The 24,894-nt window shown below is 44.7% G+C and overlaps 1 protein-coding gene across 1 annotated transcript in view; it reads right to left on the bottom strand.

Moving 5' to 3' along the window:
• Positions 1-24,894, bottom strand: part of Xrra1 (X-ray radiation resistance associated 1) — a 79,498-nt gene that overhangs the window by 8,045 nt on the left and 46,559 nt on the right. The window contains exons 9-12 of the mRNA XM_045145880.1: positions 23,831-23,959; positions 21,956-22,173; positions 15,778-15,818; positions 11,139-11,264 (exon numbers count right to left, since the gene is read on the bottom strand). Coding sequence (XP_045001815.1) covers positions 11,139-11,264; positions 15,778-15,818; positions 21,956-22,173; positions 23,831-23,959 — 514 coding nt within the window. The remainder of the gene's footprint in view (positions 1-11,138; positions 11,265-15,777; positions 15,819-21,955; positions 22,174-23,830; positions 23,960-24,894) is intronic.

The raw sequence follows: 24,894 nt of genomic DNA, 5'->3' as shown, positions 1-24,894 counted from the left end.
TCTAGTCCCTACTGCTTTGTTTTTTGAGAGTTAGGAATTTTCTTCTTCTCCACAGTGGACATAGGGCCTACAGAAAGTACAGGGGTTACTACTGGCAAGATAACAAGAACAAGCACATAGAGCATTTGTCTCTCAAAACACCCAAAGGTTGGCAGGGCATTAACTCTGACTTCAGGATGCAATTTCCCTTCCTCAAGTTAAATTTCTGCAACTTCAGCCATTGGTCAGCAGCACTCCTAAAGAGTCCTAGTAGAGACCTCCTTGTCCATGGGATAAGCAGAGCCTTGGTAAGGGACACCTCATGTGTGTCTGGACTCAGGCTATTGGGCCCATATATGTAGCTAGCCTGTAAGGCCATGCTAGATTCTGAAGGGCAAAAATTTCACAACCTTTGTTGAGCAGAGAGGTTGAAACATGGGTACTGTCTTGGAGAGGATATTGATTAGCAGTGGAGTAGTGTCAGGGCAATTAGCATTTGAAGAGCCAGGAGGGTCAACTACTGGAGGAGAGGGACAGGAAGCACGAGGGTCTATTACTGGGAGGGAAGGAAGAATTACTAGGGTCCATATCTGGAAAGCAGAAGGATAGTTCAGTTTAGCTGGTGTGGGCTTAATGGACAGCACTAGACACCCACTGGGCAACTGACTTACTCATTGTCATCCACTGTCATTCAGGCAATGTGTTTACCTACCTTGTGCCAAACGCTGCGTTGGGAATGAGCAAACCATATGCAATGGCTGCTGTCGAGGAACACCTGTGTGAAGCAAGCACTGAGCACACAGCCACAGGAGCGAGTGGACTTACAACATGTCTGCTGCCACGGAAGATTGCATGAATTACTGGGGTGTGAGCAAGTTGGAGAGGTCACAAACAACATCTCAGAGATCTGAAGGAGGTGGGAGGTCATGTGCAAATCGGTGGGGGAGGGTTTGTATGGTGGCACTGCTAGATTAATCCAGACCATTTCCTTCATCACTACTTCACAGCCAGATGACATCCCCTAGCTTCTGGGCAGCTAGCCTGGCCACCTGACTGCAGTCTAGCCAGTGCAATGTGGGTAGAAGAGATCGATGCTCGTTTCAGGCACATGCTCAGAAGACCTGCACGTCCTCCACTTCCTTCATCATGCTCCCCCTGCTCAGCCATCTACCCACCTATGCTCAGAACCCTGTAAGGTTCTCAATTGGCTCTTAAGAGGAAGTCAAGGCCATTGTCAGAGTGGACCTGGGTCTCTGAATGACCATGTAGAAGAAACCAACCAGAAATACCTGCAGAGGGACTTTGTAAAGGCAAGAAACAAACTTGGATGCGTTCAGTGGTCGAGATGCTGAAGCTTCGTGCAGCAGGCAGTGTTAGTCTACTGTAGAAGGAGGGATGCCCTGCTTGTTAGGGAGTGCCAGGAAGGCCAGGGTGCGCAAACAGAGAGAAAGCCTGGTGTGCAAGGAGGCTGGTGATGCAAGCAGGAGCCCAGATTGATGCTGAAAATTCTGGTCCTGGGGAAGCCAGGAAGGAGATTGTAGAAAAATAAGGATCTAAGTTGGACAAGACGTGTTGATGAACATGGCTGGAGGAAGACAAAAGGGCCAAGGGTGCCTGCCAGGTTCCTGAGCAACTGGGAGGGAGATGGAGCTCCTCACTCAGAAGAGAAAGATCACCAGCTCCCTTTGGGCATGGGCTATTCTATAGCTGGAGGGAGTCTTTTAAAAAATATATATTTAGAAAGGTTGGAAGACGGTGTTTCAAGCAAATGGGCCTAGAAAACAAGCAGGGGTTGCTATCCTAATATCAGACAGGGTGGACTTTAGTCCGAAGTTAGTCAAAAAAGATAAGGAAGGTCACTTTATATTGATTAAGGGCACACTCCAACAGGAGGACATTACAATCCTAAACATATATGCACCTAACATGGGGGCTCCCAAATTCGTCAAACAAACACTATTAGAACTAAGGTCACAGATAACACCAAACACGGTGGTGGTGGGTGACTTTAACACCCCACTCTCATCAATTGACAGGTCATCCAGGGAAAGAATAAACAGAGAGGCATCTGGACTAAATGAGGTCATAGAAGATATGGACCTAACAGATATATACAGGACATTTCATCCAAAGGCTGCAGAATATACATTCTTTTCAGCAGCACATGGAACATTCTCTAAAATAGACCATATATTAGGACACAAAGCAAATCTTAACAAATTCAGGAAAATTGAAATAATTCCTTGCATTCTATCTGACCACAATGGAATTAAACTACAAATCAGTAGCAAGAAAGGCTACAGAGCATACACAAAATCATGGAAGCTAAACAATACACTACTAAATGATGAGTGGGTCAATGAAGAAATCAAAAAGGAAATCAAAAAATTTATAGAGTCAAATGATAATGAGAACACAACATACCAAAATCTCTGGGACACAATGAAGGCAGTTCTAAGAGGTAAATTTATAGCCTTAAGTGCCTATATTAAGAAATTAGAAAGGTCGCAAGTAAACGACCTAATGCTTCGCCTTAAAGCCTTGGAAAAAGAAGAACAAGGCAAACCAAAAAGTAGTAGACGGGAAGAAATAATAAAGATTAGGGCAGAAATTAATGAAATAGAAACAAAAAGAACAATCCAAAGAATTAATGAAACAAAGAGTTGGTTCTTTGAAAGGATAAACAAGATTGATAAACCCTTAGCAAATCTGACCAAAAGAAAGAGAGAAGAGACACAAATTAATAAAATCAGAGATGAACAAGGTAACATCACAACAGATTCCAGAGAAATTCAAAAAATTATAGGGACATACTATAAAAGCATATACTCCACAAAGTATGAAAATCTGAAAGAAATGGATGATTTCCTTGATCTATATGACCTACCTAAATTAAATCAAAATGAGATTAATCACTTAAATAGACCTATAACAAACATGGAGATCCGAGCAGTTATCAATAATCTCCCAACTAAAAAAAGCCCAGGCCCGGATGGATTCACTGCTGAATTTTACCAGACTTTTAAGGAAGAGCTAACACCATTGCTTCTTAAGCTTTTCCAGGAAATAGAAAAAGAAGGAATCCTACCAAACTCCTTCTATGAGGCCAGCATCACCCTGATACCAAAACCAGGCAAAGATAGAACAAAAAAAGAAAATTACAGACCAATCTCCCTCATGAACATAGATGCAAAAATTCTCAACAAAATATTGGCAAACAGAATACAAGAGTATATCAAAAAGATCATTCACCCTGACCAAGTAGGCTTTATCCCAGAGATGCAGGGATGGTTCAACATACGCAAATCTATAAATGTAATACATCACATAAATGGGTTGAAGGACAAAAACCACATGATCATCTCATTAGATGCAGAGAAAGCATTTGACAAAATCCAACATCCCTTCATGATAAAAGTCCTACAGAGACTGGGAATAGAAGGAACATATCTCAATATAATAAAGGCTATTTATGACAAGCCTACAGCCAACATATTACTAAATGGGGAAAAACTGGAAGCTTTTCCACTAAAATCAGGAACAAGACAAGGGTGTCCACTGTCTCCACTTCTATTTAATATAGTTTTGGAAGTCTTAGCCATAGCAATAAGGCAAGAGACACACATAAAAGGGATACAAATTGGAAAGGAAGAAATCAAGTTATCACTATTTGCAGATGACATGATTCTATACATAAAGGACCCTAAAGACTCTACTAGCAAGCTGTTAGAGCTAATCAAAACCTACAGCAATGTAGCAGGATACAAAATAAATACACAGAAATCAGTAGCCTTCATATATGCTAACAACAAACACACAGAGGATGAAATCAGAGAATCACTCCCATTCACAATTGCATCAAAAAAAATAAAATACCTTGGAATAAACCTAACTAAGGAAGTAAAAAATCTATACAATGAGAACTTTAAGACACTCAAGCGAGAAATTGCAGAAGACACTAGAAAGTGGAGAAACATCCCTTGTTCCTGGCTTGGAAGAATCAATATCGTGAAAATGGCAATCTTACCTAAAGCAATCTACACATTTAATGCAATCCCTATAAAAATTCCAAAGGCTTTCTTCATGGAAATAGAAAAAACAATCCAAAAATTCATTTGGAATCATAAAAAACCTCGAATATCTAAAATAATACTGAGCAACAAAAAAGAGGCTGGTGGTATCACCATACCTGATTTTAACCTATACTACAGAGCCATAGTAACAAAAACAGCATGGTACTGGCACAAAAACAGACATGTAGATCAGTGGAACAGAATAGAGGACCCAGATGTAAGCCCAAGTAGCTATAGCCACCTGATATTCGATAAAAATGCCAAAAATACTCATTGGAGAAGAGACAGCCTCTTCAGCAAATGGTGTTTTGAAAACTGGATTAATATCTGCAGAAGGATGAAAATAGATTCTTCTCTCTCGCCATGCACAAGAATTAAATCCAAATGGATTAAAGACCTTAACATCAGACCGGAAACTTTGAAACTGCTAGAGGAAAAAGTAGGGGAAACCCTCCAACATATTGGTCTTGGCAAAGACTTTCTGAATACAACCCCAATTGCTCAGGCAATAAAACCACAGATTAACCACTGGGACCTAATGAAATTACAAAGATTTTGCACCGCAAAGGACACAGTGAAAAAAGCAAAGAGGCAACCTACAGAATGGGAAAAAATCTTCGCCAGCTATATATCTGATAAAGGATTAATATCTAGGATATACAAAGAACTCAAAAAGTTAACTAATAAGGAATCAAACAGGCCAATCAAAAAATGGGCTAAGGAGCTAAATAGAGAGTTCTCAAAGGAAGAAATACGAATGGCATATAAGCACCTAAAAAAATGTTCTACGTCACTAGTCATCAGGGAAATGCAGATTAAAACTACATTGAGATTCCATCTCACTCCTGTCAGATTGGCCACCATCATGAAAACAAATGATCATAAATGTTGGCGGGGATGTGGAAAAAAAGGAACCCTTCTGCACTGCTGGTGGGAATGCAATCTGGTCCAGCCATTGTGGAAAACAGTGTGGAGGTTCCTAAAGCAGCTAGAGATTGATCTACCATATGACCCAGCTATAGCGCTCCTAGGCATATATCCAAAGGACTCATCTCATTTCCTTAGAAGTACATGCTCAACCATGTTTATTGCTGCTCAATTTATAATAGCTGGGAAATGGAACCAGCCTAGATGTCCCTCAACAGATGAGTGGATAATGAAGATGTGGTACATTTATACAATGGAGTTCTACTCAGCGGTAAAGAAAAATGAAGTTATGAAATTTGCAGAAAAATGGATGGACCTGGAAAGTATTATACTAAGTCAGGTAACCCAGGCCCAGAAAGCCAAGCGCCACATGTTCTCCCTCATATGGGGATCCTAGCTACAGATGACTGGGCTTCTGTGTGAGAATGAAAATACTTAGTAGCAGAGGCCAGTAAGTTGAAAAGGAGACATAAAGGGTGGAGAAAGGAAGGGAGGAGGATACTTAATAGGTTGATATTGTATATATGTAATTACAATGATTGTAATGGGGAGGTAATATGATTGAGAATGGAATTTCAAACGGGAAAGTGTGGGGGTGGGGAGGGAGGGAATTACCATGGGATATATTTTATAATCATGGAAAATGTTAATAAAAATTTAAAAAAAAAAAAAAAAAAAATATATATTTATCTTATTTATTTGAGAGAGAGAGAATGGGCATGCCAGGGCCTTCAGCCACTGAAAATGAACTCCAGATGCATACACCATCTGGCTTATGTGGGTCCTGGGGAATCGAACCTGGGTCCTTTGGCTTTGCAGGTAAGCACCTTAACCACTAAGCCATCTCTCCAGCCAAGAGGTAGTCTTGAGACCTCCAAGCAGAGATGGTAGGTAGGCAGTTGGACAAAGTGGCATAGAATTTAGGTAAGAAGTCTGCATGGGAATTCCAACTTTGGGGATTGCTATTCGTGGGCCAGTGGACACCTGAGGTCATCCTTAGGGAGAGAGTATGGAGTGAGAGAAGAAAGGGACTAGGAGAGGTGTTGGGGGAGCCTAGCACATGATCTTCTAGACCATGGGCCAGTAAGCCTTCAGCTAAGTGTTGTGACACATCAAGTCCCTGTCCCAGTGACGTAGCCCCACTGTTGTAACCCCAAAGCTGACTGGATAATTTGGAAACAAATAAGCTTAGTGTTTCTTTTCCAATAAAATTTTATTTATGGACTCTGAATTTCATAGAATTTTAACATCATGAAATATTATCCTTCTTTTAATTTTTTTTTTTTTTTTTTTTGGTTTCTCAAGGTAGGGTCTCACTGTAGCCCAGGCTGACCTGGAATTCACTATGGAGTCTCAGGGTAGCCTCGACCTCACAGCGATCCTCCTACCTCTGCCTCCTGAGTGCTGGGATTAAAGGTATGTGCCACCACACCCAATTCCTTCATTTAGCTTTTTAAAAATATTCTAAAATTATTTATTTACTTGAGAGAGATAGTGAGAAAATGGGCATTCCAGGGCCTCTTGCTACATCTAGCTTTTATGTAATTACTGGGGTATCAAACCTAGGGTAGCAGGCTTTACAAGCAAGTGCCTTTAATCACTGAGCAATTTCCCCAGGCCCTTCTTTTAATTTTTCAACCATTTGTTGAAATGTTGAAAAGTAAAACCACTCAGAGCACAAGCTGTACCAAGACCACAAGTTAGCAAATCCAGTCATCTGCTTACTTGGATTTCAGCAGGACATGCCTTTCTCTTTTGTGCACACAGAGCTTCTTGTCCTATAGGAGCAGAGCTGAGTAGCTGCAATGGAGTGAACTATTACCTTTAGTAAAACCAGTTTGCTAGGCTTGGAGATGTAGCTCAGTGGTAGAGTCCTCGCCTAGCATAAACAAGGCCCTCGATTCAGTCTCCAGTAGTGAGGCAAAAATACTACCAGAAGCGTTTGCTGACTTATGACCTACAGTCCAGAGGAGGAGAATGGGCCTCAGAGGTGTCTGGTATGCGTGTAATGGTGGCACGGGGTCCCTGTGGGCAAATCAGGCATTGCACCACCACTACGTAATGGGCGATGGAGAACTTAACTGAATGTGTTCAGGATGCAAGATTCCATTACAGTTAAAATTGGGAGGAATCTGGATGACACACGGGGCGCATGTGTTGTATGTTCTGTGACATTGAGCCCTAGATGAAAGACATGGATTCAGCATTGTGGCTGATGTGGTAAGCAGACTCTCGTTTCAGGCTAGTCTGCTCCCTGTGGTCTGAACTGAATACCTGTGGTGACACATTCAGGTTCTGATGAGAATTTTAGGTTTCTTCCCAATGTAAATATGGGTTAGAACTGAATAAAAGTGACTGTTTTAAACACACGCACACGTGCGTGCACACACACACACACACACACATACACACGCATGGAGAGAGAGGGAATATGGAGAATGGGCATGTGCCAGGTCCTCTAGCTGCTGCAAACAAACTCCAGGTGCATCTTCCGCTTGGTCACTTTGTGTGTCTGGCTTTACATGGGTACTGGGGAATTGAGCTGGGCCAGCAAGCATTGCAAACAAGGGCCTTTAACCACTCAATTACCTCCTCATCCCTGTTCCATTTTTTTTGTACATGTGCATATGTGTGAACATGTGTGTATAGAGTTAGTGTGGTTTGGTATATTATGTGTGCTGTGTGAACACTATTTGACTTTTGTCACAAAACTGGTAGCTGGATATTCTGTGTGTACAAATTCTGTTTGAAAGTAGGATTGAGCCGGGCGTGGTGGTACACGCCCTTAATCCCAGTACTCGGGAGGCAGAGGTAGGAGGATTGCTGTGAGTTTGAGGTTATCCTGAGACTACAGAGTGAATTCCAGGTCAGCCTGGGCTACAGTGAGACCCTACTTAAAATAAAAAAAAAAGGAAATCAGAATTGGTTTTATAATTTGTACCTCTGTTAAATCAAACATGAAGTTCAACACAGGTAACAGCATTCCTCAGCATGATGAAATGATCATTCATAACAGACTTACTAAGAACATCATGTATCAGGTAATATTCTGGATGTTAAAGATTAGATGTCACTGCAACAAAGTCTAGCACTCATTAAAATTGTATTCTGGGGCTGGAGAGATGGCTTAGCGGTTAAGCGCTTGTCTGTGAAGTCTAAGGACCCTGGTTCGAGGCTCGGTTCCCCAGGTCCCACGTTAGCCAGATGCACAAGGGGGCGCACGCGTCTGGAGTTCGTTTGCAGAGGCTGGAAGCCCTGGCGTGCCCATTCTCTCTCTCTCTCTCTCTCTCTCTCTCTCTCTCCCTCTATCTGTCTTTCTCTCTGTGTCTGTCGATCTCAAATAAATAAATAAATTAAATTTTAAAAAAAGAAAGAAAAAGAAGAAAATGAGATTCTACCTCAAAAAACAACAACAACAAAAAAATTGTATTCTGTTTCAAAGGGGAAAGTGTGGGGGTGGGGAGGGAGGGAATTACCATGGGATATTTTTTTTTATAATCATGGACAATGTTAATAAAAATTTAAAATTTAAAAAAAAAATTGTATTCTGGTGGTATACCACTGGTAATTGACAAAATGATATTTAAAATGTTAGATGTTTGTCATAAAGAAAAATGCCATTTAAAAGGCTTTGGAGAAGGTCAGTTGGTAAGGTGCTTGCCTTATAAGCATAAAGGCTTGAGTTTGCTCCCCAGAAGCCTTGTAAAAAAAAAAGTTCGGCATTGGGGCTGGAGTGATGGCTTAGTGGTTAAGGCCCCTGCCTGTAAAGCCAAAGGACCCAGGTTCAATTCCTCAGTACCCACATAAGCCAGATGCACCAGGTGGTGCATGCATCTGGAGTATGTTTGCAGTGGCTAGAGGCTCTGGTGTGACTATTCTCTCTCCCTCTCTCTCTCTCTCTCTCTCTCTCTCTCTCTCTGTGTGTGTGTGTGTGTGTGTGTGTGTGTGTGTATAAAATCTTTTCTTTTTGGTTTTTTGAGGTAGGGTTTTACTCTAGTCCAGGCTGACCTGGAATTCACTCTGTAGCCCTGTAGTCTCAGGGTGGCCTCGAATTCATGGTGATTCTCCTACCTCTCTGCCTCCCAAGTGCTGGGATTAAAGGCATGCGCCACCATGTCTGGCTATAACTATATATATATATATATATATATATATATATATATATATATATATATATATATATATATATATATATATTTTTTTTTTTTTTTTTTTTAAAGCCGGGCATGGTGGTGCACGCCTATAATCCCAGTACCGGGGAATACAAAGACAGGAAGATCCTTGGGACTTGCTGGCCAGTCTAGCCTAATTAGTAAGCTATAGGCCAATGAATGACCCTGTCTCAAAAAAGAGAAAAAAAGGGGGGGGGGTAGACAGTGCACCTGCAGATGTAGGGCGCTGGGGCTGCTGAAGACTGGGCCTCTCTTGGCCCTAACGCTGGCAAGCACCAAGTACCAAGCAAAGACAGTAGTTTACTGTGGGAAAGGAATGTGAGTGGAGATCACCCCTGAGGTACAGTCACACAGGGAAGGCTGACGGGCCACGCGCTCAAGGCTGAGATACTACGCAAACAGAAAGTACAAGAAAGCAAACCAAAGAAGACACCTAGGGGCTGGAGAGATGGCTTAGTGGTTAAGCGCTTTCCTGTGAAGTCTAAGGACCCCGATTCGAGGCTCGATTCTCCAGGACCCACGTTAGCCAGATGCACAAGGGGGCGCACACATCTGGAGTTTGTTTGCAGTGGCTGGGAGCCCTGGCGTGCCCATTCTCTCTCTCTCTCTCCCTCCCTCTTTCTCTGTGTATCTGTTGCTCTCATGTAAATAAATAAATAATTTTTTTTTTTTTAAAAAGAAGACATCTAAACAGGGAGTATTCTTAGAAATAAAGGGAGATGATTCATGGTCTAAACAAGGATCTATGGGCTGGAGAGAGATGGCTCAGAGTTTAAGTGTACTTCCTGTGCAAGCACGATGTCCTGAGATTGTGAGTTCAAATCTCCAAATCCCACATAAAGCAGCTGGGCATGGCCACACATGGCTGTAACTCAGTCCTGAGGGAAGCAGAAACCCCAGAATCTTCAGAGCCCAGTAAAAAGAAACTTTGGCTCAAAACAAGACCAGGAAGAAGAGTCAATCAAGTAGGACACCGGATGTTCCACTCCAGCCAGCACCGCGGGCCGAGCCTTGCTGCAGGTGAGCGTGTGGAGAAACGCAAGGACACACACATGAGCATGTGCCACAGAGCTGTATGTGTGGTAATGTAGTTGCACCTGAGAATGGACTTCAAAATACTTGGAGTAGGGCTGCAGAGATGGCTTAGGGGTTAAGGTGCTTGTCTGCGAAGGCTACGGACCCAGGTTCAACTCCCCAGGACCCATGTAAGCCAGATGCATGTGGAGTTCATTTGCAGTGGCTACAGGCCCTGGAGTGCCCATTCACAATCTCTCTCTCTCTCATATATGCATGCATGCATACGTACATGTTTTTTTTTTTTTAATACCTGGAGCAAAAACTACTAGAATTACAGGAAGAAAAACAAATCACAACAATGAGTGAATATTTTAACCCACTGTTCTCAGTGACTGGTCGTGGTAGTCTGGGTGTAAGTGTGCCCCGTAACCACATGTGCTTGTGATTAAACCTCATGCTCAGTCCCCAGCTGGTGGTGCCTTGCTGAAGGAGGTGTGTCACTGGGGTGGGCCAAGTCTTTCTTTCCACATCCACACACCCAATGCCTAGCACGTGGTCTGGGTCACAGTGTCAAAACGCACTCTCTTGGGCAGGAGAGATGGCTTAGTGGTTAAGCGCTTGCCTTGAAGCCTAAGGACCCCGGTTCGAGGCTCGGTTCCCCAGGTCCCACGTTAGCCAGATGCACAAGGGGGCGCATGCGTCTGGAGTTCGTTTGCAGAGGCTGGAAGCCCTGGCGCGCCCATTCTCTCTCTCCCTCTATCTGTCTTTCTCTCTGTGTCTGTCGCTCTCAAATAAATAAATAAATAAAAATTAAAAAAAAAACAAAAACCCACTCTCCTCACCCCGAGTACCCTGGGGTCAACATTGCTATAAGGCAGGGGAGGAAAGGGGTAGCTTCAGGTCAGAGCAGTTCACATCCCTCACCTCCCATTTATGTCCCCGAGGAAACAGCAGAGAAACAGGCGGTCACCTTATTGTAGGCCAGGCTAAGGTACCTCAGCTCTGGGAAGGGCGGGGCCAGCGTCTGGTTCCTAGCCTTCAGTGACTTCACAGGAAGAATCTTGAATATTGGAGGAAGTGAACATACCTTGGCTGTCTTAGAAGGGGGAAAAAAGGTCAAAATCAATGTGTCCTAATGATAAAAGTTGAGGTGGGCAGTAGCCAATGACCCTTCCTATGGGATGTGGTGAAGAGAAGGTCTGATAGAGAGGCTTGGCCAAAAAGACATTTAGCATCTTGAGGGCCCAGAATTCCCACTTCAAGTTCTTTGCATTCACATGGTGAGCTAATTTCCCAGCACCCAAAGTTCCAGTTTGAGGTTCTGAGGCCACAAAACATTAAAGCACTATTGCAGACATCCAGGGCTCCTTGCCTCACCCCGTCCTCTGCCCTGCAGGCCACACTGGTTCTTGTGGGCAGCTGGGCTGAAGTTTCTCCAGAAGGCAGAGGAGATGCTGGCACTGTTAAGGGCAATCGGCTTAGCCAGGACAGGGGCCGCAGGAGGAACTCCTGGTCTGATGGGCCTGTCCGACCCACGGCACAGGTTCCGCATACAGGATGGCACAGCAGCCATGTCCTAAATGACCTGAGCCAAGTCCCCGGAGCCAGAAGGTGGTGGGTTCAGGCGGATCACCTGCAGGGTCCCAGGCACTTTCCAAGAACCCAGATTGCCCCAGGGCCAACATGTGTGATCAAGCAAAAACACTGAACTGCTCAATTAACCATGCCCAACTCAGTTCACTCACGGGTTCCCTAAATCGTACGGGCCCAAAGGGCATTACAAAGGTTAAAGGTTAGGCTAAGATGAGCCCAGTGTTGTTCTGAGCTCCATTAGCCACTACAAATCTTGAGCAAATCATTCCATTGTCTCGTGTTCACTCAGTGAACCTCCTGTGAGCAGAAAGGTTTGTGTCCTCCTGAGCCAACGTGGAAAGCTACACAAATGGGGCAGGCCAAGCCTGGGTGAGGGGAAACAAAAACTAGTGATCCTCTCTGGAAACACACGACTCCCCTCTCCACTTGGCCCACCACAATCTGGGAGGACAGGGTGGAGTGTGGCAGTTTCCTCCATCATCACAGGGACATAAGGCTGCTATGTGACTCTGGTGGGCCTGCAACAATCTCCTTGGTCATCTCAAACTTCGGGTCCCATTCCTTTCCGACTCTGCACATAGACATGCCAAGCACTGAAGGAGTGTCTGCCTAAAAGCAGGTTCTGCAAGGCTGATTAGCCCTGAATTTGTCTAACTTCTCTCATCCTCCTTCAAGGCTGAAGACACTGAGACAAAAGTAAGGCATCGTCCTGATTCCAGGAACAGGGAGCCCTGCAGGCAGGTGGGAACCGAGGCTGCCCCCTAAGCAGAAGCAACCACTCCACGGTGAAACCTGAGGCTGCCCTCGAAGTGGGAACAGTCACTGAACCCTCCAGCAATAATGATTTCCTGAGAGCCAGCAGGCTCTGTAGAGCCAGGCCTGAGATACTGATCAAACACATGGTTTGGTAGAGACTGCTGGACTATGTCTCCCCACCCCGCTGCTTCTGTCCTCCCCCTGTATAGTCCTGAGGCTCTTACCAGTCCCCACAGACAAAGATTAAGACACTGATCCCCCCCCATTCCTCCCAGTGTGGCCCCAAGTGGACAATAATTTCCTTCCTTGCTTTGCCACCGTTTGTCTCTCTGATTGGATGGCCGAGTCTAGTTGGCGGGACCTTCTAGAGTCAGGATCGAGGCCTAGGACTTCAGTAACATCCTTATTTGGAACAAAAGTAGGAAAGCTGAAAGTGGGGGAGGGGGGATCAGAGTGGAATAAAAGAAAAAAGAGGAAAGGCGAGCGGGGCATGGTGGCACACACCTTTAATCCCAGCACTTTGGAGGCAGAGGTAGGAGGATTGTTGGAAGTTCGAGGCCACCCTGAGAATACAGAGTGAATTCCAGGTCAGCCTGAGCTAGAGTGAGACCCTGCCTCCGGGGGGGGGGGAGGGCGGGGGAGAGGAAAAGCCAAAGAACCAGGCTCAGAGCAAGCTGACATGAGGTCACGGCTGGCCCTGTCTTAGAAGGACATGCATCTGATCTTTATAGCGATAGGCCCCTGTAAGTCCTAGCGGTCCAGCCTATCCTCTAGGTTCTCGGGTGCCAGGCATCTGAGGTCTGACCACTGACAAGCACGTCAATGCTTTTGATTGCCTCGGTTCCCTGTTGAATAGATGTAAGTCCCTCTAGCCTATGCGCATGTGTGTGTGTACAGGGTAATCCTGCTGCTTGTTCCACTCAGGGGGGCAGTCCACACCTCTACACCCTTGAAACCAGAATCATGACTATATAATGGAGCTGTCTGGCCTTTGTCCCACATTCTTGGCATCCCCTATGTGATAAGAATGCCTGTTATTTAGGGTTCCTGGGATTATGTGAGTGTTCTTGCTAATGAGGTGATGGTGTGGTCTGACCAGAGCTGGTCAGCTGAGACTGTGCCAGCCACTTCACTTGGAAGGGAAGGGGGACTACAGATTGAATTCAAGCAGGGGCCAATGGTTCTCCCACAAAAACTCTAAACTGGGGCCGGAGAGATGGCTTAGCGGTTAAGGTGCTTGCCTGCGTATCCTAAGGACCCAGGTTCGACAAGATCCCATGTAAGCCAGATGCACAAGGTGAGGCAAAAACAAGGTTGCACATGCCTAGTAGGCAGCACAAGCATCTGGAGCTCGATTTCAGAGACTGAGACCCTGGCGTACCAATTCTCTCTCTCAAATAAAAAAGAAAACCTCTAAACTGAGGCTTGCGTGAACTTCCATGTTAGTGGTCTCATCCATGTGGGGAGCAGAGATGCCAGATTCCATAGACAGTGAGAAGCTCATCTTAGTTTTCTTGTCACTGGTCTTTACTTGTGTCCTTTGTAGTAAAACTGTAACCGTTAAGTATAGCCCTTTCTTTGTAGTAAAACTGTACCTGTTAAGTATCACCCTTCTTGAATTCTATGAGTTGTGCTAGTGCATTATAGAATGAGTGTGTTGTGGAAACTTCCAGATTTATAGCCAGTTGGTCACGAATGTGCATAGGTTGGAGGTCACCACTTGTGGGCATCTAGAGTTAGGACAGTTTTGTCAGAAACTATATCCCTAAACTTGGCCTTAAAATCTAACATGTTAGTGTCAGAATGGTCCTGCAGTGTCATCCTGGCTTTTTGATTTGCTTTTGCCAACAAGGTGGCAAAAGTGACCCCATCTGAATTTCAGGATCTTGCAATTCTCCCTCACTTTCTTGAAACCTGGAATGTCACACCATGATGGGAAGACTATAATGAACGATCACAAGGCATGCCCTGTCCATCAGAGCCCAGAGCCCAGATAACATGCCAGCAGGATGACCTCTGGCTCAAATCACTATGACAACAGAAATGGCAATTGTTTGCAGTCAGCCTTTGTTGGGTTCACTGGGCAGCAGCAGTTAAGAAGTCCAATTCCTCACACAGTTGTGTGTATGAGGAGGCAGTGTGCAGGGATTCAGGATGGCTAACCATAGAGTTGAACTTCTGGTTATAAGATGGATCTCTGATGCTTCCTCGCATGTGCCAGTCTCCATGAGCTTGCCTAGTGAGCATCTGCCCTGAGACTACACCAGTTTTTTATTTTATTTGTATGGGGAGGGAGAGAGAGAGAAAGAGAATGAATGAATACAAATGGGTGTACCAGGGCCTCTTGCCCCTGCAAGTGAACTCCTGATACATGCACCACTTTGTGCATTTGGCTTTACGTGGGTACTGGGGAATGGAACCCAGGTCATCAGGCTTTCAAGCAAGCATCTTTAACCACTGAGTCGTCACTTCAACCCTAAAGCCAGTCTTCTACACTGATCAGAAACAAATACTTATGCCTCTGAAAGCAAGGATTAGCTCTGGGTGGTGGTGTATCTGGTGAGAGTTTTTCTATCCTTTGGGGCTTTTGTGGGATTCATCCAGGTGGCAGACACTCCCTTCCCGAGCAGGTTTTATCACCTGGGGAAGACACTATTACTGCATGCTGCTAAACAGCATCTGAGAACAGAGAGGGCAAGCTTTGGGGTAGATGAGGTCAGAGCCTGGTCATTCCCCCGCTGCCTCTCCAGTGCCCAACACAGGGCCTGGCACACACTGGCTCTCAGCAAAGAAGATTTTCTTTCTTTCTTTCTTTCTCTCTTTTTTTTTTTTTTTTAGGTAGGGTCTTACTTTAGCCCAGGCTGACTGGAATACACTATGTAGTCTCAGGCTGGCTTCGCATTCATGGTGATCCTCCAACGTCTGCTTCCCAAGTGCTGGGACTAAGGTGTGCACCACCACGCCCGGCTAGAATAAGACTTCTTGGCATGACCTAGAGAAATGCCTCTCATGGCTCTGCTTACTTACTTGGTTTTGTCTATTAAAATTCATGATGTTGCCATCACTCCCTAGACAACGCAGTGCGACCATGTGGCGTTCACAGTGTGCCAGGCATCACTCGAAGTCTGGAGCAGGCTGAGGGCGCAGCTCACAGGCGCAGCACTGCTCGAGCATGGGCAAGGCCTTGACTTCCATCCCCAAGACAACAAATAAATAAAAAATAAAAGCCCCACATATAGATAGTAGGCACTTCCTCCTACCTCTGAGGTTGAAAATCCAGGGTAAGCTGAGAACACAACCTCTGAAACAAAAGAGAAACAGAGGGAAGGTTGGGAAGGGCACCCCTGAGGGTCATTGCCCATGCAGCCCCAGGGTGTAGCGGGCTGCCTCCTGGATAGGTTCCAGTGCTAACCGGGCAAAGGAACAGCTTGGGATAAAACCCAAACTCCTTAGCCAGGCCCTGCATGGTCGGGCCCCTGCCTACTTCCATTTTATCTCCTGTCACCCTTTGGCTCACTCTGTGATTCATTTATTTGCAAGAGAGAGAGAGAGACACACACACAGAGAATGAATAGGCACACCAGGGCCTCCAGCTGCTGCAAACGAACTCCAGATGCATGTGGATACTGGGGAATGGAACCCAGGTCACTACGCTTTGCAGGCAAGTGCCTTAACTGCTGAGCCACCTGTCCAGCCCTTGCTCTGTAATTTAGTCCCATGGACCTTTCTCACTTTGCAACATGCAAACTCTTTCTAGTCCCAGTGCTACTGGACAGAAAGCTAACCCGCTGTCTCAGGAGAGAAGAGTGTATACAAAGAGATATCCCGTCAGAAGATGTGAAAAGGCTGGGTCACATTCAGAATGTACTCAGTCAATAGAGTCTGCAAGAGTGCTCAGCAGCAAGGCAGAAGGACCAGGACGCAGAAGGATTTCTGCCCTGAGTTCTTTGGACTGAGAGAGAAATTGGTTCACCGTGTTCACCTAGGGGATGAAACAGAGCAAGTGCAGGATGGGACCTGGGCCTGAGGCTCCTCGCCCCCCATTTGTGATGTCATAATGAGGTCACATGAGGAAAACCAGTGAACACAGGGCAAAAATCAATTCTCCTGTCTGAAGGTCTGCAAGGGATTTGGAAAAGGTTTGCATGGCAAATAGAGTCTGTCAGGGGATGTGGCGGGCATGGGTACTGAGCAGTGATTCTGAGGAAACAGGAGTCTCCACTTTCATCAAGATGGGCTGCCACAGGCCAAACACAAGGCCTGCCCTTTTCCACAATCATGGGAGCAACAAGAATCAATGCTCACACACACACACACACACAAAAAAAAAAAGACAAAAAAGTGGGAGAGAGGTGGTAGCTGAAGAGATGGCTCAGTGGTTGAAGGCACTTGTTTGCAAGCCTGCTAATCTGCGTCCGATCCTCCCCAGCACTCACTCATTAATGCTGACCTGTGGCCAGCGTCTTCTCTCACAGAAACCCGCAGCTGAGCACACCTCTTCCTCAGGTCTCAGTCTAAGGTCTACGGTTTATGCCTCTCCTTTATGCTACTAATTTTCCTGGATTCTGATTTCTTCCTACAAACCCCCTACAGTGCTAATGCTTCATGGTGAATTCTTCCAAGACTTAAGGAATGAAATATCAACTCTATCCAAACTTTCCCAGGAAAGAGAAGGAAGGTGAGCAGTTCTGGACTCATTTTGTGAGATGAGCATGCTCTTGAGTGCAAATCCTCACAGGAATATGATGGCAAAGGAAAATAATACACCAACTTGATTTCCTGAACATCGATAGAAAAACCCTCCACAGAATGTCAGCAAATTCAATGCCATGACCAACATGACCAAAAGGAGTTTATCCTGAGGATGCAGACTGGTTCAACATTCAGAATCAATCTATTTCATTACCCATATGAACAGATTGTAACTGAGAAATCACATAATATCAGCAGATACAGAAAAGGCATTTAATAAAATTCAACAACACCAAGTGACAATAAAAATTAGCAAACAGCTATTCTCTCTATCTACCTCTCTCTCTCACACACACAAATGAATAATTTAATTAAATTAAATGGGCCAGGGATATGGCTTAGTGGCTAAGGTGCTTGTCTGCAAAGCCAAAGGACTCAGGTTCAATTCCCCAGGACCCATTTAAGTCAGGTGCACAAGGTGGCACATGCATCTGAAGTTCGTTTGCAGCGGCTGGAGGCCCTGGCATGCTCATTCTGTCTATATATGCCTCTCTCTCTCTCTCTCTTTCAAGTAAATAAATAAATTTTTAAGAATTAGCAAAGACTATGAGAGAACTTTAAAAAATCTGATGAAAGACATCAACAAAAAACATATGTAGTTAATTTAGACCTCTGAAATGCTGAACACTTTCCTCCTGAGGTTGGAGAAAACAAAGATTGCCACAGTCATCACTTCTATTAAGCACTGTACTGCAAGGCTTAAAAACATGCTAAGAGATATTAAGATTGGAAAGGAAGAGAGAAAATGGGACATCATCTATAAGATGTCATGGCTTTGAACCTAGATAATCCAAAAAACTTGCAAATGATTAGGAATAATGAGTGAATTTAGGAATGTTGCTGGACACAGATTCAGTATTTCTATGTACTGGCAATAAATAAGAATGAAATTTGAGAGGCATTAAAAAGAGATCAAGCAGGGAGTGGTGGTGCAAACCTTTAATCCCCGCACTCAGGAGGTCAGGAAGCTAAGGTAAGAGGATCACCACGTTCAGGGCCAGTCTGAGACTAGAGTGAGATCCTACTTTGAAAACAATAAAACACCTAAAAGCTGCTGGGCTAGAATATTTTACTGTTTTAGAAAACTCATTATTGTAAAGATACTGATTCTTTCCATCCTGACCTATAGTCAGCACATCCAACCTAAGTATTTAGTAACTTAATAATCAGCACAATTGCATGATTGGGAATTTCCCAATAAAAATGTTCTGTCTACTTGGTTTGCTGACTGTGAAAACGGGTATATTGAAGTCTGTCACCACTGTTGTGGTTTGGTCAGTATCTATTTTTTAAAATATATTTTATTTGAGAGAGGGAGAGAGAGAGAGGGAGGGAGAGAGAGAGAGAGAGAGAGAGAGAGAGAGAGAGAGAGAGAGAGAGAGCGCGCCAGGGCTTCCAGCCACTGCAAACGAACTCCAGATGCATGCGCTCCCTGTGCATCAGGCTTACGTGGGTCCTGGAGAATCGAACTGAGATCTTTTGGCTTTGCAGGCAAATGCCTTAACTGCTAAGCCACCTCTCCAGCCCTTGGTCTATTTGCAGTCCTGGCATTTTTTTAAACTATGAATCTGGATTAGTTATATGTTACTAGGTTTGTGATTTTTTTTTTTGTTAGATTGTACATTTTTTGGTGGGGGATTTCGAGGTAGGGTCTCACTGTGGCCCAAAGTGACCTGGAATTTATTATGTAGTCTTAAGGTAGCCTCAAACTCATGGGAATCCTCCTACCTCTGCCTCCCAAGAGCTGGGATTAAAGGCGTGCACCACCACGCCTGGCTTAGATTGTACTTTTTAAACTGCTACAAAACATCCTCTCCTTAGCCAGGCATGGTGGCATACACCTTTAGTTCCAGCACTTGTAAGGCAAAGGTATGAGGATAGCAGTGAGTTCGAGGCCACCCTAGCCCCTACCTCAAAAAAACAAAATAAATAAATAAATCTTTTTCTTATTACAAGTCAGTACACTTCCAATCAAATCCCAGTAGGATTTTGCGTGGAAATTGACAAGTAGAGCTAAAATTTATGCAGAAATGCAAAGGCCTTTAGAAGCCCTGGCATCCCCAAAGCACACCAACCGAGCTGGAAAAGTTCACGAGCAAGTATTGAACCTTGCTGTAAAGCTTCAGCAAAGCACACACGAATTGTCACCTGACAAGGCCTTTCCTATAGGAGGGGAAAAGAGCCTTCTTTCCAACTAATGCTGCTACATCAAAAATGCATCTATAAAGAATGTACTTTGTATGATTGAGAATGGAATTTCAAACGGGAAAGTGTGGGGGTGGGGAGGGAGGGAATTACCATGGGATATATTTTATAATCATGGAAAATGTTAATAAAAATTAAAAAAAAAAAAAAAAAAAAAATTGTGGATACAAAGAAATAAAAAAAAAAAAAAAAAAAAAAAAAAAGAATGTACTTTGGGGCTGGAGAGATGGCTTAGTGGTTAAGCGCTTGCCTGTGAAGCCTAAGGACCCTGGTTCAAGGCTCAATTCCCCAGGACCCACATTAGCCAGATGCACAAGGGGGCGCATGCATCTGGAGTTCATCTGCAGTGGCTGGAAGCCCTGGCGCACCCATTCTCTCTCTCTGCCTCTTTCTGTCTCTATCATTCTCAAATAAACAAATAAGTGAACAAAAAATTTAAAAAAATAAAAGAATATGTGAAGCTGGGCGTGGTGGCACATGCCTTTAATCCCAGCACTGAGGAGGCAGAGGTAGGAGGATAGCCAAAAGTTCGAGTCCACCCTGAGACTACATAGTTAATTCCAGATCCTCCTGGACCAGAGTGAGACTCTACCTCAACCCCCCCCCCAAAAAAAGAAAAAGAATATGAAAAAATGAGGCTGGAGAGATGACTTAATGGTTAAGGCACTTGCCTGCAAAGCCTAAGGACCCAGGTTTGATTCCCCAGTACCCACGTAGCCAGATGCACAAGGTGGCACATGCATTTAGAGTTCATTTGCAGTGGCTGGAGGCCCTGAACTTCCCATTCTCTATATGCCTCTTTCTCTCAAATAAATAAATTTTTTTTTTAAGAAAGAGAAAGCCTAGCCAGGCATGGTGGCACATGCCTTTAATCTCAGCACTCGGGAGGCAGAGGTAGGAGGATTGTCTTGAGTTCGAGGCTACCCTGAGACTCCATAGTGAATTCCAGGTCAGCCTGGGCTACAGTGAGACCCTACCTCGAAAAACCAAAAAAAAAAAGAGAGAGAGAGAGAGAATCCCAGCTGAGGTGATTGGCTCAGTGGATAACGTGCCCACTGTGCAAACCTGAGAACCTGAGTTCAGATCCCCAGAGACCACATAGAGCTGGATGCAGTAGTACAAGTGACCTGTGATCCCAGCATGGCCATGGTAAGATGGGAGGTGGAGATGAGAGAAACTTCTAGAAGCTCATGGTCCAGCTGGCCTGGCAGTGAAGAATAAGAGATCCTGCCTCAAACAAGGTGGAAGGCGAGGGTCATCACCCAGGGTTGTCCTCTGATCTCCACATGTGCACTGGGGCACACATATACACACATACACACATGCATACATACACACATATACATAGGCTTCTCTCTGCCATAAAAATATGAAAAAAAAAGTGAGCTTGGTGTACAGCTCAGCCAGTAGTGTTTGCCTAGCACGCAGTAATCCCTGGTTCAATCTATAGATCCTCTAAAGAAGGTAGAATTGTGGCTCTTCTTGAAGGAGGAACTGATTGGAAGTGTCACTGAGCCAAATAAGGTGAATGTAAAAATTCAAGCCCTGCACAAGATTTCTGTATTTAACCTGATGTAAGTTATCTTTCTCAATTCAAACAAATGCATCCAGGTGTGGCAGTACATTCCTATAATCCTACCACTTGGGAGGTGAAGGCAGGAAGGAGGACCAGGAGTTCAAGGTCATCCTCTACTACCTAGGGAGTTCAAGGCCAACCTGATCTACGTGAGACCTGGCTCAAAAAACCAAGTGAACTAACTAAGCCAGTATAAAATAAAAGTTAAAAAAAATAGGTGGTGGCAACCCAGTAATAGGATGAGAACAGGATACAGATAATCCAGATTCGCTCCAGTATGAAAGGGGTTTTGGTTTATGGTACATTTCTTTCTTTTTTGTCTCTGTACACTACCATGTGGGTGTGATGGTGTAATTCTCAGAACCACGGATACAGCCTAAAAGGACAAACAGGTTAGAGTGGTAGAGAGGATGGTAGAAAGACCTGAGTCCCTTAAACACATGGATGTACCACAGGGTTAAACCATCTGGAAAGCCTTACTTCTGAGTTTCTTGCTATTTGAGGTTTTAATTTTAATTTTATTTTTATTTATTTTTTTTTTTCTGAGGTAAGGCTTCACTCCAGCCCAGGCTGACCTGGAATTCACTATGTCGTCTCAGGGTGGCCTTGAACTCATGGTAATCTTCCTACCTCTGCCTCCCAAGCACTGGGATTAAAGGCATGTGCCACCACACCTGGCGAGGTTGTTCTTTCTTTCTTTCTTTCTTTCTTTCTTTCTTTCTTTCTTTCTTTCTTTCTTTCTTTTTTAAGTATTCTCTTTGATTTAAATCTCAGAAGCATCTTATCTGATAGAAGTGCCCAAGAAGACATTGAAATAGCTCAAGCCACAGCTCCCGGAAAACCAGACTTTCTGTGTAAACTTTCAGAAGTTTGTGGTAGGCATCAGGAATGAGGGCATGGCTCACCTGTGCGGTCAACATCCTTTTTCATGGGCAGTACAGTATAATCCGGTTGCTGGTCTGAGTCCTCAAGCATCCATGACTGAGGCTGTGGCACGGACCGGGGCTCTTGCTGGGGACTTGTCCTGTCTTTAACCCAGTTCCCCGACACATCCCTGAGCTGGACCTGCTGCAGGTATGGGATCCGGGAAATCTTGTTTTGGTCCAGGCTTAACTTCTTTAGTCTTCAATTAAGGAAAAGAAGCACAGAATCACAGCAGTAATACTAGCTCAGGGTGTGCATTACCAAGCAATTTAGGGGACAAATCTGGCTTGTCAGGTTTGGCCAAGTATCTTTTAATGCAAAACAGCAGAAATTCAGTTCAATCTTACTGTAATTTGTTTTTTATTTTTATTTATTTATTTGAGAGTAACAGACACACACACACACACACACAGAGAGAGAGAGAGAGAGAGAGAGAGAGAGAGAGAATGGGCATGCCAGGGCCTCCAGCCGCTGCAAACAAACTCCAGACGCGTGCGACCCCTTATGCATCTGGCTAACGTGGGCCCTGGGGAATCAAGCCTCAAACCGGGGTGCTTAGGCTTCACAGGCAAGCACTTAACCGCTAAGCCATCTCTCCATCCCCAATCTTACTTTAAATACAAGAACATTCAAAACTACAATTGGAAGTAATTAAACATAGACAAGATGTTTTATGCCACATAAAATATTTTATAATGCTGAAATAATATTAAATTTTGAATTAAACCCAAGAAATAAAACTGATGAACAATACTGATTGGATAATGATCTATTAATTAAACCCTATTAAATGTTCTCCAAAGGAAATGTTAAGGAGGTACTTATCACTCTTCTAGAATTAAAAGTGAATTGCGGACTGGAGAGATGGCTTAGTGGTTAAGGTGTTTGCGTGCAAAGCCAAAGGACCTTGGTTCGATTCCCCAGGGCCCACATAAGCCAGCTGCACAAGGGGGCACATGCATCTGGAGTTTGTTTGCAGTGGCTGGAGGCCCTTGTACGCCCATTCTTTCCCCACCACCCTGCCTCTTTCTCTCAAATAAATAAATAAAGTATAGTTTTTGAAAAGTGAATTACATACCACTATGAAAATGTCTATGGTATAATGTTTTTATAAATCTAAATATAGTTTTCACCCAGAAGAGTTAAACTTCAAAATTCATGGATTTTGAACTTTAAAATGATACAAATTTAAAATATTTTTCTATAAATGTCATAAGTGCTTCACATTACAATACAAATATGGCTAAATTATGGCTTAGAATCATTTTATTTATTTATTTATTTATTGTTTTTTTTTGAGGTAGGGTCTCACTCTAGCCCAGGCTGACCTGGAATTCACTATGGAGTTTCAGGGTGGCCTCGAACTCATGGCAATCCTCCTACCTCTGCCTCCCGAGTGCTGGGATTAAAGGCGTGCGCCACCACGCCAGGCCTCATTTTGAAATTATGAAAAATTTAATATCTCTGTCTCTTGAAGTGTATTAAGCTTTTTAGGCTCTTGTGAAAACTAGATGAGGCAGTATGTAGCAGCCAGGCACAAAGTAGTATTTGGGAAATGGTAACTGAACTCAAAGGGAATTTTCTAGGAAAAGGGAAATTTCTAACGAAACAGGCAGAATTTAGCAGTTAAACTTTCTGATTTTTAAAATTTTCTCTCAAGATCAGAGTATTATGTAGCACTATCTCTTCCTACACGTGGTCAGAAAGCACTGTACTGATGTCCCACTTTGATGCCAAGCTGGAAAAATGGCTAACCCGGGGGCCACACAGCAGGGGTGAGTGGTGTGTGAAACGCCAGCTGTGTGGGCTCCTGCAGCCCTGAGGGCCGTGAGCGCCACTGGGGGCTGGGTCATTACCTCCTGAGCCCGGCCAGGCTGGCAAAGCAGTTGGGACTGGACAGTTTGTTGTCATCCAGCATCAGTGTCTCTAGTGCCGGGAACCTCAAGATGTACTTCTTGCCTGTCAGAGACGTCGAGGATGCCTCCCTGTGAGAGCAGAGCAAGGGTGAGGAAAGAGCGCCACTGGCCTCAAGGAGAAGTGCCTGGGGGGAGGAACCAGCTCGGGAGGTGTCTCCAGTGCCCAAGTGACATCCCTAGAGGTAGATGGGTGGCAGGTGCAGTTCCATTTCACTGACCCCTTCCCAAGCCCCGTTCATCAACAGCCCCGGTGTGGGCAAGGTTTGGACACATCACTGACCCTGGGCTGGGGCAGGGTGGGGGGTACTGGTGGTGCTCATGGGCAAGCCCAGGGGAACACTGACATTTAAAGAAGCTGGTAGAGGCGCAAAGCCCAGAGCATGTTGAGGGTGGATGGATGGAACCTAGCAGTGATGATGTCTGCGGCCCCACAGCGTTCAAAGCAGAAGGGATTCAACTGGTAGTGTGGCAACAGAAGCCCAGTTACCCTACGTCTCGTCTATAAGGCACCGTGTGTTACAGTTTGGATATGAAATGCCCCCAGAGACTATGGGCTGCATTTTGGAGAGGTCATGGACAGGTGAGGAGGTGAGACCTTGTGGGAGAATGGAGGTCTCTGGCGCCTGCCCTGGAAGGGTTTATCTTACACTGGGTTCCTTCTGCATTCATCCTCGTTCCCATTCCCTCCCTCCCTTCTTCACAGCGAGCCCGGGGTGAGCAGCTTTGCTCTATCCTGTGACGTGCTCCGTCCCCACGTGGCTGGTCTGCTTCACCAGGGCTCAGACACAGTAGAGATGGTCACCATGGACGGGAACGTCTAAAGACGTGATGAACAGATAAAACCCTCTCTTCCAGGTGGTGGAAAGAATGCAAGAGCCAAAGGAAGGGCACCACTCCTTACATACAACTGGCCGGACAGAATTTAGCCTAGATACCCAAGACCTCGCAGTGTCTAGCAATACCTTCCCAAGACCCTCATAATAGAAGAAAAAGATGATGACATC

The sequence above is a fragment of the Jaculus jaculus genome, chromosome 3 (assembly GCF_020740685.1).
Source record: "Jaculus jaculus isolate mJacJac1 chromosome 3, mJacJac1.mat.Y.cur, whole genome shotgun sequence".
Lineage (NCBI taxonomy): Eukaryota > Metazoa > Chordata > Mammalia > Rodentia > Dipodidae > Jaculus > Jaculus jaculus.
This window is presented reverse-complemented; position numbering and strand designations above follow the sequence as displayed.